Genomic DNA, 17,709 nt, shown 5'->3' with positions numbered 1-17,709 from the left:
ACTATTTTTTTGCTCGACGAAGGCAGAAAGCGGCACTTTCGTTTAGCGCAGCGGGCCGAAAGTTGACGCTTTCTGCCCGTCGAGCAAAAAAATAATTTTTTGCCCTCCGAGGCGAAGCCGAGGTTGACAAACATGTGATCTGAGACATTTCTTACTTTACTTCCCTAGGTGTGTAATATACTATTTTATCTTTTCCTAATATAAAATTGAGATGAGATATTGGGAAATCTCCCGGGGGCGTGGCTTCTCCTTGCGGCAGAAGCGTTAACTACTCTAAAGGGCATTTTTAAATTAGATGACACGTGTTTACATATCAGTGCTTGTTTATGGGCATGTCATGCTCATGTAAAGCTGGGTTAAGTGAAGCATGTAAGCATGTAGTCGCAACACTTCTATTTTGTAATAGGTTAGTTTTCTGTTTATAAATAAATTGATGACTGTAGCTACGATAAAGGCTATATAGATTTTTTAATTTTTATCATTTTTGAAATAAAGTTTTATTTAGCTCCAACAAAAAAGCACAAAAAAAAATAGTAAAGCAACGGAACCTAGAAAACAACTAGAACTAACTGAGGAAGAAAATAAACTACTTTTAGATATAATGGTGTCAAATTTACCCTGCAGTGCGTTGAACGAACACATGTAATTGCATATATACAAGTTAAATGGCTTTAGAAAATTTATTTTCTTTTTTTTTTTTTTGTAGAATCACTGTTGGTCTAGTTAGACTTATACAGTACTTGATGCTTTGAATAACTTTATTCTTTGATTTTTTCTTCTCTTTAGAGCTGGAAGGCATGAGGTTTTACAAGAGGTGTCTAATAATTCTACCTGTGATCCTTCTAAAATTCTCACTATTTTCGAAAGTCAACTTTCTTCTAAATTTCTACAACAACTCGGACAGGTTAAAGTAAATCCTATAAAAGATTGCTGTCAAAATATTATTTCAAAATTTGGTGATAATGTTGTTGATATTTGTATTCAAACTATGGAGTTTCATTCCGTGTGGTTAAAAGAACGACAATTTAGAATTACTGGTAGTGATTCCTACCAGTTATTTACATATAAAAACAATAAAAAACCTGATTGGAAACAGAAATCACTAAAATACTTTTATTCTAATTCAGTAAATAATTGTTATACACAGCACGGTTTAAAAAATGAGCCATTAGCACGTAATAATTATGATGAGTCTGAACCTTCGGTTCTAGTAATTGAATGCGGTCTCGTTGTCTGCCACAATAACTTATGGCTCGGATATTCGCCTGATGGTGTCGTTTTTGATAAAAACAATAAACCAATAAAACTAATCGAAATTAAATGCCCTTATGAGGGAAAAAAAAAAGCTTGCAGGAAGTAATCCCTTCAATAAAGTGGTTAGTTTATGAAAATGATAAATGGAGCATAAAAAAAAACACGCGTATTATTCTCAAATTCAAATAGGGATGGCTGTTTTAAATCTAACATCAACTGATTTTATAATTTATACTTCGTTTGATAATAAAATAATGGTATTGACTATTGAATTTGATGAAAGTTTAGCAAAAAATTTGTTTCATTCTTTAAAAAGGATTTATTTTAATTATATGATTCATTATATATGCGAAGCTCAAGCTCTTAACAATAATAATGAAAATGAATAACATTTTTTTTTAATATTCATAAAATATTTATGTTTTTAAAAATTTTTAATTTATTTTTATTTCTTAAAATAATAATGATATTTTTATTATAACAGTTACAAATTATAATATTTTTTACAATTATAGTAATATTTATATTTGTTAAAATGATATAAATATATATGGATTTATAATAAAGTTCAAAAACTATCATAACTGTTTTTTTAAAAGTTAGAAAAATTATTTATGTTAATTAAATATTTTCGCTATGAAATTTGTTTTTTTTTTCAAAATCGATGCACCTAAATTCACTACACTACAAATAATCGTAAAAATTTCTTCTACTTTACTCATAAGGCATACAGGCATAGTTGAACCAAGAACATCAAAAGTTTTTATGCGTTGATTGCTTCTTTCTACATGGACACGAGCTTTTGCAACATAACGATTCATATTTGCTTCTGATTTGGAAAATTGTTGTTTATCTCTCAAAAAAAACGGTGTGCATAATGTAACATCATATTTTTTACAGAAGTCGTGCATGGTAAATCCTTTATCTGCCAATACGATATCTCTTTTATCCATCATATTAATAATATTACTTTGTTCAAACATTGTATTATCCGATGCACGTCCACCATAAGCACAGCTTACCAAAGAAATTGTTCCAGCAGGTGTTACACCGGTCAAGAATTTGATTGTATAGGTAGATTTGTAATACGAGTAAGTTTGCAATTGACAGCACAGTTTCGACGGTTTTTGAATCTTTATTTCCGTACAATCAACAACTACTCGGACGCCTTCAAAACCTTTAAAGCACAAGGGAATATTTTTCAAAATATTTTCTTTGCTCGGCCAATGGATGCTTGGCTTCAAAGCAAGGTACAAAATATCAATCATCTTCCAAATTTGAGTTTTGTAGCCATTTTTAGAAAAGTTAAAAAAAATTGCTAAAGTAGAATAACTCATATTCTGCTTTAATTTCATAAAAGTCATGATAAGCAACTCGCGCAGGTCAAACTTTATTGAGGAATTGGATGTACTACGCATTGATTGTACTCTAATTACTAATTGTTCGATTGTATTCAAAATAGCAAAGCTTGATAATCCGGTTAATGTACTGAGCTGTTGATCACTTTTGATGCAAGTTGAAAATTTCGGAGTTAAATAGTCACTTTCAACTTGAATGCCAATATTTTGAAATATTTTCATAGTTGAAGGATCATTTTTTTCTTGTTTTCCTTTGTCCACAATAGATATTTGAACAAGAGATAAATCCTCAGTAGCTGATTCCACGGAAACTTGATTTTGACAAGATGAATCCCCGGGATCTCCGGTTTTGGCATCACTAGGTACAGGTTCTGCTTCAGATGTATCCTTGTTTATAAAAGACTGTTTTTGGAACGATCTTTTACGACGTCTTTCATCTCTGTCGTTAATTTGGACCAATAATGATGCTTCAGGGAGGTTGCATGAAGGAACACTAGTTTTTTTTAAATGGAAACGTAATTGATTTACGTTAGCTGCAACATACAAAAAATATTTCATTTGTAACGAGTCATCTTTTTTTATTACAATTATTTTATGATACAGAAACTAACAGGCGTCTGATAATTGTTTAGATTTTTAAATAAATGAATCATAATAAAAAAATTTTTTTCATATTCTACATGCAGAAATATTAAAAAAATTATCATTGCAAATTTGACTAAATTTTTTTTTAATTATAATTTATAAATTAATCAAAAAATGATCAGATGTCTGCTGATTTTACTTTTATATTATTATTTCATTATAATAAAAAATAAAAATTTTTAACAATGAAATAATAGTTGAAGAATAATAATCTATGAATTTATAACTTACATGTTGGTAAATAATCACTTTTTGTAAAGTGTAATGAACATACACTCTTATATTGACTAACCTCATTCCCAATTTTCAACGCCTTTATCCAAGCCAATCGACGGTCTATTATTTCATCTTCACCAAACTTATTTATTATTTTCACTAAATTACTATTAGCAACCGGAAAATTATAAAATAGAATTGTATCATCCCTCCAAGACTTGCTGTTACATCCATAAACACAACAAAAAATCTTGCTTTTATTTTTTCGAGGAGGAAACTCCATGGTCACTAAATGTCACTATATTTAAAAGAAACTATTAATTAGGTTTACAATTAATGTTATAAATAAACGTAAAACTTGTTATTTATACAATATAAAATATTTTTAAACTTTGAATTTTTAATTGTAGCATGCATAAGACATCAGCTGTTATAAACTCGACCCGGTTACGCTAGTTCATATTTCAACCATCAGATAGCGTATTTTAGTGGAGCACTTCCCAATATGTGGCATCAATTTATTCGTAATGTGATTAATCGAATGCATCATAAGCATGAAAATAATGCATACTTTATATTTAGGCTCACTATTACGCACATATTTACATAATAGATATATTAAAATTTTATGAAATGTTTGATCCTAAGCTTTATTTATGATCATACAAAATGTTTATTTAACCCTCTGAAGCCGAGATGGGACTAAGTGAGCCGCGTGGCACTGGAGTAGGGAACGTGTAAAGTAAATGTAGAAGGGGGCGTCTCACCAAGAGTGGGGGCGGTTTTTAACAAATTTAAATAATGCTGTGAAACGGGAAAGAATGGGAGTTATTATTAGTTACTCGCTTCGCTCGTGCCGCAAATGTCGGGGGCAGGCATCAATTTTTTTTCGATGCAGTACATGAAATATTTTACGTACTTTCGACCGGCTATAAAGAAAAATAGTATACACTACACGGGCAGAAGTTTGAGAGCTCTGAACTGCGCGCCGTGCAGAAATCTCAAACTTTCTGCCCTAATAGTGTAATATACTATTTCAGCAGGGATAGTATAAGGCTGAAGCCCGATAGGGCCGAGGCTTTATATCCCTGCTGCAAATAAATATCGCCGAGACCGTATTTCCGCGTGGTTTGTCCATGGTGCTTAAAAAATTTTTCGTCCTATGGCGAACGTATGCGGGTTTTTACGTGCAGGGGATACTCAATTTATAAATAAATAGCGTACGACGCCATAACCCTCTAATCCTCCAAATAAAAATACATGAAAGTCTTGAAGTTAGTCAAAGGTGCGCTTTTTAATTTAAAATGACAGTTAAAACGTAAGCTACTCGGCTGTATAGAGATTGGTGACGCTTGCGTGACATTGTCCTCGACTGTATAAAGTTCTATACAGCCCAGTAGATACTGGCGCGTACGCGTATTATTTACAAATTAAGTGTCGTCTGCGCGTAAAAGCCCCCATACGTCCACCTAGGACGAAAAAGTATATAAGCACAATTTTTCTCACTAATATTTACGAATAGTAAATAATATTAATCAAAATATTCAATTTAAATCACTACTGAATATAATTTATTAGCACATATATAATTTGCGCTTGTATGAAACTGAAACACGTGTTGTGAATTTAGAAACTAGAAACATGTGGATAAATATCATAAATATAAAAACAGTGATCAGAGACGACGAGCTTGCCAACATGCGCGACTAAGAGGTTCTATTTCTATTTTGTTAGTAGCTTTTTTTTCAAGATTTGATAAGCGGTTTATCAGGCAGCTTCAACCTGTTACTTTTGTGTTACAGTGAGGCGTGCGCATCTTAAAATTTCACTCTCATCATTTTTTCATAACGCGCCTAAAGAAGTATAACTTCAAAAAAAATTATCGACTGTTCTTCATAGTTTTAGTATATCTATATCTTTATTTTTTATATACATATACATAAAACACAATAGGGGTGAACCAAGTCAACTATGTGATGCTCTGGATTGCGTTAAGCATGTGACACTAGTTGTAGCGAAGCGCGAATTTGAACATTTTTTCCGAATTTGAAATTCTAGTTTTACACGCCTTATAAATATTTTATTATTTTGTTTTTTGTATTTTATTTTAATCAATTTTATTGTGGAAAATGAGATTATGAGACGTGCACTTTTGGATTTTCCAAACCATTTTTCTCTTGCGTTGGAATATTGGACGCTACTCGTTGCTAACGTTCGCGCTGGCCTGTAACATCTATACTACGCGCATGCGTTCGAGTGCCACGCATTCACTCTTGCTCTGTCTCTTTCTACTCCCCCTCCCCAGGAGCGTTGAACGTTTAACGCAACAGTGCTTTCATACCCCCTCCATGGTAGCGTTAAACGTTTAACGCAACCTTGTTGGAAGTCGCATAAGAAGTATAACTTAACAGCCGAGACCAGTGATTGCAGTTTCAATCGGCTTAGCGAAGCGAATGGAAATTTTGAAAAAACGTTTTTAGAGATAATAGATAATTTAATAAACTATTTCACCACAAAGCGTTTTTTTCAAAAATTTTATTCGTTTCGTGAAACCAATCGAAACTGCAATTGCTCTGCTGTTGGGAGTGCAACAGAGATAGTTCCGTTGAACTCCGTGAGAGCAAACCGAGAAAAAGATGGTCTCGCCTGTTAAAAAAAAATGGACCTGACTGGTGGGGGCAGATTGATCCCTCCCTCTGATCTGAAATTAAAAAATTACTGATTTTTAATTAGTATAAAGTGTAAGTATAGTTATCGTCGGAACTAGAATGAAAAAAAAAAAAAAAAAAAATATTTGACAAAATGGCGCGTAGTTAAAAGTACAAATCTGAAACTCGTTTTCAGAAAATACTTTTAACTACGTGCCATTTTGTCAAATATTTTTTTTTTTCATTCTAGTTCCGACGATAACTAGACTTATACTAATTAAAAATCGGTCATTTTTTTAAATTTCAGATCAGAGAGAGAGATCAATTTACCTCCACCAGTCAGATCCATTTTTTTTTTAGAGGGGGACTTCAGCGCCATTTTTCTAATTTAAAAAAATTTTTTTTTTTGTTTTGATTTTCATTTTTGTGTAATTGATAAGTAATAGAATAAGTGTAAAAAAATTTGAAAGCATTAGTCATTACCTTCACATAGAAATAAAATTTTTTAAAATAGCTTAAATTTTAGGCCGCTAGACCACCGGGTTAGGTCCCCTTAAGGTAGTTCGGTCATAAATGCAAAATTTTAAGAAGTTTTAGAAATTTGAAATATGGGTAAGAGAATACGCATTACATGTGCTGTTGAAATTTAAAATCAATTTACTATACCAGAAATGAGATAATTGTAATTAAAAATGACATTTTAGCACAGACAGTATAGGTGGAGAGTGAGCTATAATCACAAATATTGATGGTTATTGCATTGAAAGGATTTTAAAATCGTTTCAAAAAACTGATACCTGCACTGAGAAAACAATTCATTTAAATGAAATGAGGCTCGTTAACTATAAATAAATCTCTTATTTAAATATCACCAGAAATATTTATTTGATACAAATAAATTTATTTATTTGAGACAAAGTTATAGTATATTTGAATGAAATCCAAATTTGTTTATAGTTAACAAATATTTCTTTGGTGCTAACAATCGTATATTTCAACCAAATCAGATTTGTTAACTATAAATAAATGGTATGTTTGAATATACTCAAAGCAATGATTTTTAGTTTTAGGTTATAAAGTTGTAAAAGTGGACATATCGAACGTTTGGGGTAAAATGGGCACTTCTTTTGGAATTATTACTTATACTGAAATTAACAATGACAATAAAGTTAGCCGACATCTAAAAATTTTTAGAACTTTTTTTATTGAAAAAAATTTTTTTTTTTAATTTCATTTGTAAAAAATTCGAAAAACTGTAAGTGTGCAATTAAAAAAAATATTATTTAGTTCTAATTCAACACATTAAGCAAAATAAAAAAATAAAAAATGTTGACTAACTTTATTATTTAAAATTAACAGACATCTGTAAATTTTTTCGACTTTCATAACAATAAAATTATTATGAAAAAATTTTAATTAAAAAATTTCACATGTTAAAATTAATAAAAATTATAAGTGTAAATTTTTTAGGAGTATTTTTTTATTGTAATTGATTTGTTATTAAAATTTTTAAAATTGACAGCTGACGGCTAACTTCAGTATCATAGTAATCATAGTATTTTTATTAGTATTATAAGTAATAGATATATTTTTTTACGAAAATAAACTAATATTGTTATAAAATATACAAATTTTATATTCAATAACATAATACTGAAGTTAGCCGTCAGCTGTCAATTTAAAAAATTTTTATACCAAATCAATTACAATAAAAAAATGCTTCTAAAAATTTTCACTTGTAATTTTTACTAAGTTTCACATGTGAAATTTTTAAATTAAATTTTTTTTATAATAATTTAATTGTCATAAAATTCTAAGAATATTTTTTGTCTGTCAACTTCAGTGTCATTCAATAACGCATTTGAAAATTTTCTGTAAAAAAATTATTACTAAACGACACGGATTTTAGGTTAAGAAATTTTTTTTTTCGTTCCAATAACTGCATGAAATATAAAAAAAAAAACTAGTGAAAAAAAAATAGTAATTCACAACCGGAAAAAATAAAATTTCTTTAAGATCAATAGGTAAATTAATATTATAATAAAATAAATATAAAAGAAATAGTAGTTGGTCACAAAAAAGTCAAATGTAAACAATACTCTTACATTCAAAAATAGCGACACCAAGCGTAATTTACTTGAAACGAGATATGGACACTGTTATGCATTAATGTGTTAAGTGCTATGGAAATCCTATGTACTTAACACACTATTGCATAACAGAGTCCATATGTTAATAGTTAACAAATTTTTATATAATCGAGTATATATAATCGAGATAGATAATCATAAAAATATTAAAATTTTCAACAAACTATTTAATATATAAATAATATTAATATAGTTATTAATTCAGGATAGAAATTAAATGATTAAAAATATTCAATGATCAATTGTAGCTTCTTAAAAAATAATAGTTTAAAAAAACTAAAAACACGCTTTTTATAGAAAACCAAACTAAAAAATAGAAAATAAATTTTAATAAATTTAAATTAAGAATAGTGTTAAAAATTTCAATAAATATAAATTAATAATAGTGTAAATAAAAAAATGTATTTTATTTTAAAAAAAGCGTGGGGTGCTTTTTAAGATATCAAAATGATAATCACTCTACTCATATCTGTCAATAAAATATTTATAACTATTGACACCATGCACTTACGCTTTTTAAAAATAAAATACATTTTTTTATTTACACTATTATTAATTTATATTTATTGAAAATTTTAACACTATTCTTAATTTAAATTTATTAAAATTTATTTTCTATTTTTTAGTTTGGTTTTCTATAATAAGCGTGTTTTAGTTTTTAAACTATTATTTATTTTACTTTTAGTTTGGTTTATTTATAAAAGCGTGATTTTTAGTTTTTAAACTATTATTTGTTGATTATCAAAAATATTCAGGCGCGCAAATTACCCACGGAGAGTTACATACTGACAAACTGACATACAAGTGAAGCTAATATAAAGCGTGTAAAAAACCTACGGAGGAAAACACCTGGTTTCGAAATATAACTTCGGGATGGTCATCAGAGGATTCCGGGTTGATGTACGGGTTTATCTGTGCCATTCCCGATGAAAACCTACGGAGGAAAACACCTGGTTTCGAGATATAACTTCGGGATGGTCATCAGAGGATGACTAGGAAGGTCATCACCTGGGTTCTAGGTTGATAATCAAAATTTAAATAATATCATTATGGTAGTCTCTTTATGCGAAGGAGAGTTACATACTGACAAACTGACAAACTGACAAACTGACAAACTGACAAACTGACAAACTGACAAACTGACAAACTGACATACAAGTGAAGCTAATAAAAAGCGTGTAACAAAAATATATCGAGTAACACGCAATGGTGTTAAAAAAAAGTAGATTACACCGTGTTAAAATTACTCGGATGGAAAATTTACACCGAGAGAATTTTACACCGTTATTTCACACTACACAGCTGTGTAAAGTGCTCCGGGTCTATTTTTACACCGAAATTTTTTACAGTGTATTCTTCAATAATTGATCCTAGGATTAATAAGTCCGACATAGTATATTAATACACCCAGAGCAGAAAAGTATGAAATGGCCTAGATCACAGGTAATTGTTGGCCGAGGCGAAGCCGAGGTCAACAAACATGTGATCTTCTGAGGCATTTCTTACTTTCTTACCCTAGGTGAGTAATATACTATAGTATATTACACACCTAGGGAAGTAAAGTAAGAAATGTCTCAGATCACATGTAATTGTTGGCCGAAGCAAAGCCGAGGTGAACAAACATGTGATCTGAGGCTTTCTTACCCGTACTGAAAAAAAATATACGCTGCATATACGGGGTCAAAAAAAAAAGTATGTGGCGTATATATTTTATATGTGCGACGTATATGTATTTTTGTCAGCATATATGTGCATATATATTTTTTCAGTGTGGGTATTTACTTCCCGTGGAGTGTATACTATTTTTTTGCTCGACGAAGGCAGAAAGGGGCAACTTCGTTTAGCGCAGTGGGCCGAAAGTTGACGCTTTCTGCCCGTCGAGCAAAATATATTTTTCAGAACATTTTAAATCTAATCTTTTCATCATAAATCGCTTTCCAACTGTATTTAATAATCGCGGTACTACTTAGTGTCAAAATTTTTTTTCTCCTATCATTTTGAGAATGTAAAAAAGTAAAAGTCTGGTCAAAAAACGTAGAAATAAATTTTTTTTCGTCATACACCCTTTTGGCTTTAAGAAAAAAAATTTTAAAGCTAAAAGGACGTATATGAAAAAATAGTCCAAATATCTTTAAAGGACCTCAAAACATCGAGATCTAATAAAAAATTGATTTTTGGTAGTTAGATTAAAAACATAAACATATCCCAATTTTTTGAAATTTTGAATTTTTTTAACCAGAAGTTAAAAATTTTATTAAAAAATCTTTCAATGAGTTTTCACAAAATACGAAAAATTGAATATTTAAAAAAATTGGGACTTGTTTTAAGATACGCCCTTTCGGCATTAGTAAAACGCGTAATAAATAATATTGATATTTACTTACATTTCTTGTTTCAGATTCAAATAGACTATTGTTTGCATCCTGGTGGATTTTTATAACAATTATAACTGCTTTTTATACTGCTAATTTGACTGCATTTTTGACATTGTCTGAATTTACGCTGGAGTTTACTTCAGTCAAAGATATTTATAACTTACGCAAATCTTGGACAGCTCAACGTCATTATATTATTGATATTACAGTAAATAGAGTAAGTTTGTTATAATTGTTTTTTTTTCAATAATAATTACAATCATAATTACTTATTATCAATAAGAAATTTTCATTAGATTATATTTAAATAAATAACGACTTATTTTTTTTAGAATGATCCAGGAGAGCTTGAACCTCTCAAAAAATCACTTAACAAAACCCGTGGTATGTTTTACAACATTACCAAAGAGGATAATAAAGCTAAAAAAGTAGCCGGTTTTGTTACAAACGATCGTTTGTTCATCGATGAAGTTCAATTCGTCGAGGATTTCATCTACCGCGATTATCTGAATCGCACGCGTTTGAACATGATAGAAAAGGAGAAATGTTACTACATTAAAATGCCGAACTCTGTGTATGAACAAAATCGTGGATTTGCTTATCCATTGAATTCGCGGATTAAAAAAATAATTGACCGACAGTGAGTAACATTTGTTAATTAAATAATCATCAGCAGCTTATGTTTATTTTTCAATATTATTTTCATTTTCCAGATTGTTGCATTTAGTAGAAACGGGGATAATCAAGCACATAGAATCGATAAATAGACCGAGGGTTACATATTGCCCACTCGATTTAGGTTCAACGGAACGTAGATTGGAGAACAGAGACTTTAAATTGACATACGAAGTTATTGCAACTGGTTTTTTGTTGGCATTGATATGCTTTATTGTGGAAGTAAGTCAACATTACTTCAAATGTCGGGTGTGCTTGTGTTGCGCTGACTCATGTACCTGTTGCAAAACGCGTATGAAGGTGCAAGTAAGTCCAGCGAAGCGCCCGCAATTACCATTACCTCCATTGCCGATAACAAAAGAATCAATTAAAACCGAATTTTCGGCGTTTCCTCAAACTCAAATTCCGATTTACGATTCTATTGACAATGTTATAAGTTCTAAGACTCGTTTTATTAATGGACGTGATTATTTTGTTATCAAGGGAGTTACGGGGGAAAAACGATTAGTACCAGTTCGTACACCATCAGCGTTATTGTTTCAATACACTAATTAATTGATTGATTATTTCAGTTAGAGTGTTTTGGATTTCAAATTTGATTGCTATTTGACAACTGAATTAATAATAATCAGCCGACGCAGTGATCGTATTGATTTTTTCATTTCTTCCCCCGCAAAGAGTAATTGTAACACGAGCTGTTACTGTGTAACATTCATCAATAATGTGTCGTGGTCTATCAGATGTGTTAAGTACATATTAAATAATATATATGTCAGTAGGTGTTTCGCTGGTACGCTCAAAGAACTTAATTACGTGGCGGCATTTACATTTTACCAAAATTTGTTTTAATTAAATTATTAATGAGCCCAGGCGTCAACTCGGTGAAAAAGTACGGGATTTTTTGGTAAATTTATTTTAAACGAGACGTCGGAAAAGTAATCGGGGGTTATTTAGGCATTTACCCAATCGTTTAATTCGTTTTAATCAGTATTTAAATTTAACGCGGCTTTTATCTGATAAAAATACTGCGGTAACTATTCTAACTCGTGACAGTATTATTTAAAATTAAAAAGAGGATAATAAATTTACATATATATGTATACATATATATTAGGGCGTTTCAAAAAAAAAAATTTTTTTTTCTCGGAACCAGGCTCAAAAGTTTCGTTTAGACGCCAAAATAGGCCCTTGAAAATATGAGCCCTTAATATTAATATTAAAGCCCATAATATTAAAGTTGTCCGCCTCGCACTTTTCGATTTCCCATAAGAATAATAATAATAAAATTTTTTTTAATTTCCGAAAATCATAAACAATCATATCGGTTACTCGGATTTTTTAATTTTTTTATTTTGTATCTTTTTGTAAAGAAAAAAAAAATTTTTTTTCCTAATAGTCTTATGAACGTGGACTTGGTGCGACTTTTTTACAGTGAAACTGTTTTTGTTCGGATTTGTTTAAATATGATCACGAACAATATTCTGACTGCTAGCTCTGACGTTACGAAAAAAGAGATATATCGCTTGTTGCGCGCTCTCGCTTGCACGCACAGGCCCAGGCGGAACGCTCAAGCGGAACGCTCAGCCGGAACGCGACATTTTTTCGTGAGCTCTGTCGGTGTTCATCAATTTATAAGACGTTATCACGTCAAAAAATTCTGATATCATTTTTTGATTAATCAACTCATTCAAAAGTTATTCAAGGTCAAAGTTAAATTCATTATCAATTTAGTCGTTTTCTTGATAATCTGCCGAAATTTATTTTTTCTAATTTTTTTAACTAATGAACCATACATTTCTCTGCGATTGCCATTAAATATTTTTGTAGAGAATTGAACGCTCTACAAAAAAAGTTCTGATATCATTTTTCGACTAATCAACTCATTCAAAAGTTATTCAAGGTCAAAGTTAAATTCATTATCAATTCAGCTGTTTTCTTTATAATCTTCAGAAATTTATTAGTTTATTTCTAAGCTCTTAGAGTTTAAAAATATAAAACTATTATCTTTTGTCATTAAAGATTGCTGTAATTTTATTGAAAAATCATTTTTAAATAGATTGCGCATAAAAATAAGTTAAATTTTATTCATGGCCTGAAAGAGTTATTCGTGTTTCTGCGTTTTCATAATTCAGACGAACAGACAAGTGATTTTATTTAACATATACAGTCGTCGTCATTGATTTTTAACGGCTGGCAATGATTCGGGTAGAATAAAAAATTCTTAATTTGGACATCTCTCACTAAAAATTTCAATTAATATTATGTTCAGAAAATAAAAAAAATATACGAAACTATGAAGAAAATTCACATAAAATAAATAATTGTAAGCTCAGACAAACATAATTATAGAAATTTATCCAAACAAAAATTACTATACATAAACATAATTAAAGATGAAAAATTCCTACTTGGTAAATCACCAGAGAAATAATTTGAATATTAAAAACTATACAAATAAAATATTTCAAATAAATTTGATGTTTCAATTAAAAGAAAATAAATAAAATATTAGTCTCCTTATGATTACAGTCTTAAAAATAAACAATATCAAATAACTATAGCTCAATATAAAGACATTTACTAAATTATTAGATCATATTATCATACAAAATTAAAATTGAAAAGGCCTAAAATTAGAAAATAGTCCATTGAAACAATTTAAATAAAAAAAAAAAAAATGGAATTATGAAAGAAGATACAATGGAAATTAAAAAGTAATGACAAACCTAAATTCAGACACTTTGATTAAAAGACATCAAGGTTATTTGACATATACACAAATGAACAACTCTGAATATAGAAAAGCTTTACAAATGAACATCTCTAATTATGGACAAGAAAATTCGGAAATTTCTCAATTTGGACATCTCTCATTGAAGAAAACAAAAAAAAATACAATAATTTCTGAATTAAAAAATTAAAAAATAAGTAATAGTTTAAAAAAACACGCTTTAATATAAAACCAAACTAAAAAGTAGGAATAAATTTTTTGGATAATTCAAAATGTAGTCAGTGATTAATAAAAAAAAATCGTTTTTATATAAATAAGTGTGGGGATCAGATAAAAACAATTGTTCAAGGCTTATAAACTCTGCACCAAGACATCTTCTTCAGAGAGCTCTGCTAAAAAATTAATTTTTATTCATCATAGGTAATATACGATTTTTTAATTTTTAGGTAGATTTTTGCGGGGATGGTGCCGATTGAGTATCAGCACCGGCACGTGCTAGAGTCGCGGCTAATTGCGCTGTTGTAATTTCCATTGCGCCGATACGCGATGATCCGTTTTGATGATGCACTGAATTTGATGATTGAGACAAGTTGCCCGCCATCTCGTCGTCACTCAAATTGTCCAGGTCGTAGGAGTACGCGGTTAATGCAGCGTTCATCGCTGATGACTAGAGTCAATGACGAGGGTTATTTATGTTAAACTTTTCTTTCTTGACTACTAACGTGATACTATGATAAAATTCATAAAGACCAGTTCAATAGATAGATTTCTAAAAAATTTGGTTTTATATTAAAACGTGTTTTTTAAAATTATTACTTATTTTTGAATTTTTTAATTCAGAAAATATTGTATTTTTTTTTTGTTTTCTTCAATGAGAGATGTCCAAATTGAGAAATTTCCGAATTTTCTTGTCCATAATTAGAGATGTTCATTTGTAAAGCTTTTCTATATTCAGAGTTGTTCATTTGTATATATGTCAAATAACTTTGATGTCTCTTAATCAAATTGTCTGAATTTAGGTTTGTCATTATTTTTTAATTTCCTTTGTATCTTCTTTTTATAATTCCATTTTTTTTTAATTTAAATTATTTCAATGGACTATTTTCTAATTTTAGGCCTTTTCAATTTTAATTTTGTATGATAATATGATCTAATAATTTAGTAAATGTCTTTATATTGAGCTATAGTTATTTGATATTGTTTATTTTTAAGACTGTAATCATAAGGAGACTAACATTTAATTTATTTTCTTTTAATTGAAACATCAAATTTATTTGAAATATTTTATTTGTATAGTTTTTAATATTCAAATTATTTCTCTGGTGATTTACTAAGTAGGAATTTTTCATCTTTAATTATGTTTATGTATAGTAATTTTTGTTTGGATAAATTTCTATAATTATGTTTGTCTGAGCTTACAATTATTAATTTTATGTGAATTTTCTTCATAGTTTCGTATATTTTTTTTTATTTTCTGAACATATTATTAATTGAAATTTTTAGTGAGAGATGTCCAAATTAAGAATTTTTTATTCTACCCGAATCATTGCCAACCGTTACAAATCAATGACGACGACTGTATGTATTCATGACTACCAAATATTATGAATTAATCACTTAAAACTTATAACAAATGTATTACTTCTCATAAATTCGAATTTTTTTTGTTTAAAAATGATGAATAACTTTTGAATGAGTTGATTAATCGAAAAATGATATCACAACTTTTTTGTAGAGCGTTCAATTCTCTACAAAAATATTTGTTGGAAATTGCAGAGCAATTGATGGTTCATTAGTTACAAAAATAAGAACAAAAAAAAATTTTTTTTCCCGTGTTATTCTTATGGGAAATCGAAAAGTGCGAGGCGGATAACTTTAATATTAATATTAAGGGCTTATATTTTCAGGGGCCTATTTTGGCATTTAAACGAAACTTTTGAGCCTGGTTCCGAGAAAAAAAAAATTTTTTTTTTTTGAAACGCCCTAATATATACATATATATTTATATATAAATACATATGGGTGATTCTCTGTAAGGATGTTTTTTGCTGTCCCAGGCATTTTTTTATTAGAAAAATTGTTATTTTGTTACTAAAAAAAATTTATTACAAAAGTAAAAAAACATTTCTATTTGGAGCATTGAAAACTAAAATGGAATAAATTTTGGTTTTTTTGCTATAAATTCGTAAACCACCGAAATGTCAGTCCCCTGGGCTGTCCCAGTCCCAAAATTAAAACTTTAAGATTAAATTTTAAGTTATTCGTCAATAATATATAATTTGATCCATAATGTTTATAAACTTAATTAGTTAACTAACAATCTTCTTCAATAAAAAGTACCGAAAGTTAATTTGTTTCATTAAATTCATTAAACCAAAGTTTGTCCCAGGCATTTTAAGATCAGTCCCCTGCCAGAAATACAAAGCCAAAAAAAAAAAATCTAGCGTGTTATTTTACCTTTTGTAAGGTTTATAAGGATCTAACTAGCCGTAAGTTAATAACCATAGGACTGTTAGCGCTTTATCGCCATTTTATTTAGTGTCAAAGCACTGTTTTTTCTGGAAATTTGTGTCTGGGCCACTTCAAAACTCAGTCCCCTGACAGCTATTTTTGTTTATAATTTATTTATAAAATTGGATCCATAAGTCTTAATATTATTCTAATTAATGTAAACATTCATTGAGAACTTAAAAAGTTGAATGCATTGAAATGGTTTGCTTGATTTTTCTCAATTTAATAAAAAAAATCATTCCCCTGGCAGTCAGTCCCCTGTCATGTTATATGGCAAAAGATACACAAATATCGAAAAAGCAAAAATTAATTCGGCTGTTTATTTATTATAATTAAGCTGATAGTTTTGTAGCCCTTGTTAATTTTTTTTCTAATAAAATCAAAAATAATTTGGTCGGACAATTTTGTACAGATTTAAGACGTCCTTACAGAGAATCACCCATATATATTTGCCATTCGGCTATTGCCTTGGCATTTAAATTAAATAAATAAAAGAAATATATATATACACATATATATATATATATATATATATATATATATATATATATATATATATATATATATATATATATATATATATATATATATATATATATATATATAGTTCTGGTTTCTTTTACTGGATATTTAACACGTGTGATTTTTAACGTCTGAGTTTTTTTATTGACAATTCATCTGTTTGCGTTATTAATAACAATCACTTATGAATAAAAAAATTCATAATTTAAATGATAACAAAGTCATTCAGTTTGTTTTATTTATTTAAATCATCGTTATTATAAATATTATATTTAAAAGCTAATATATATTAATTGATTTTTTTTTAATAATTTTCCTATAATAATTTATAAAATGAACTTAATTTAATATGTATATTTCTTGTCCTTTAAATAAGTTTGATTTATGAATTTTTTTACGATTTAAATTATATGTATTTATATAGAATAATTAAAATGAAACAATAATGATAATTATGATTATTAAGTTGTATATATTTACACTTTGTTATTGCATAATGAATATATTGTTAAGTGTGGGTGTGTAATAAAAAAAAACAATAAATACAAATGTATTAAGTGAATTTTTGTACGTAACACGAATTATGAATTATTAAATCGATTGATAATGCCAACAACATAAAAA

The 17,709-nt window shown here is 28.9% G+C and overlaps 1 protein-coding gene across 1 annotated transcript; it reads left to right on the top strand.

Annotated features, from left to right (window-relative positions):
- The first annotated feature begins 601 nt into the window (after positions 1–601).
- On the top strand, positions 602–12,450 carry LOC123272222. The gene is made up of 5 exons (XM_044738923.1): positions 602–642; positions 787–1,210; positions 10,660–10,863; positions 10,979–11,286; positions 11,360–12,450. Exons 1-5 carry the CDS (start codon positions 602–604, stop codon positions 11,874–11,876), a joined length of 1,494 nt encoding a protein of 497 aa, XP_044594858.1. The 3' UTR covers positions 11,877–12,450.
- The last annotated feature ends 5,259 nt before the right edge of the window (positions 12,451–17,709 follow it).

The sequence above is a fragment of the Cotesia glomerata genome, linkage group LG9 (assembly GCF_020080835.1).
Source record: "Cotesia glomerata isolate CgM1 linkage group LG9, MPM_Cglom_v2.3, whole genome shotgun sequence".
In the NCBI taxonomy this organism is placed as follows: Eukaryota; Metazoa; Arthropoda; class Insecta; order Hymenoptera; family Braconidae; genus Cotesia; species Cotesia glomerata.
The sequence above is the reverse complement of the archived record's forward strand: the minus strand, read 5'-3'. Positions and strand labels throughout refer to the sequence as shown.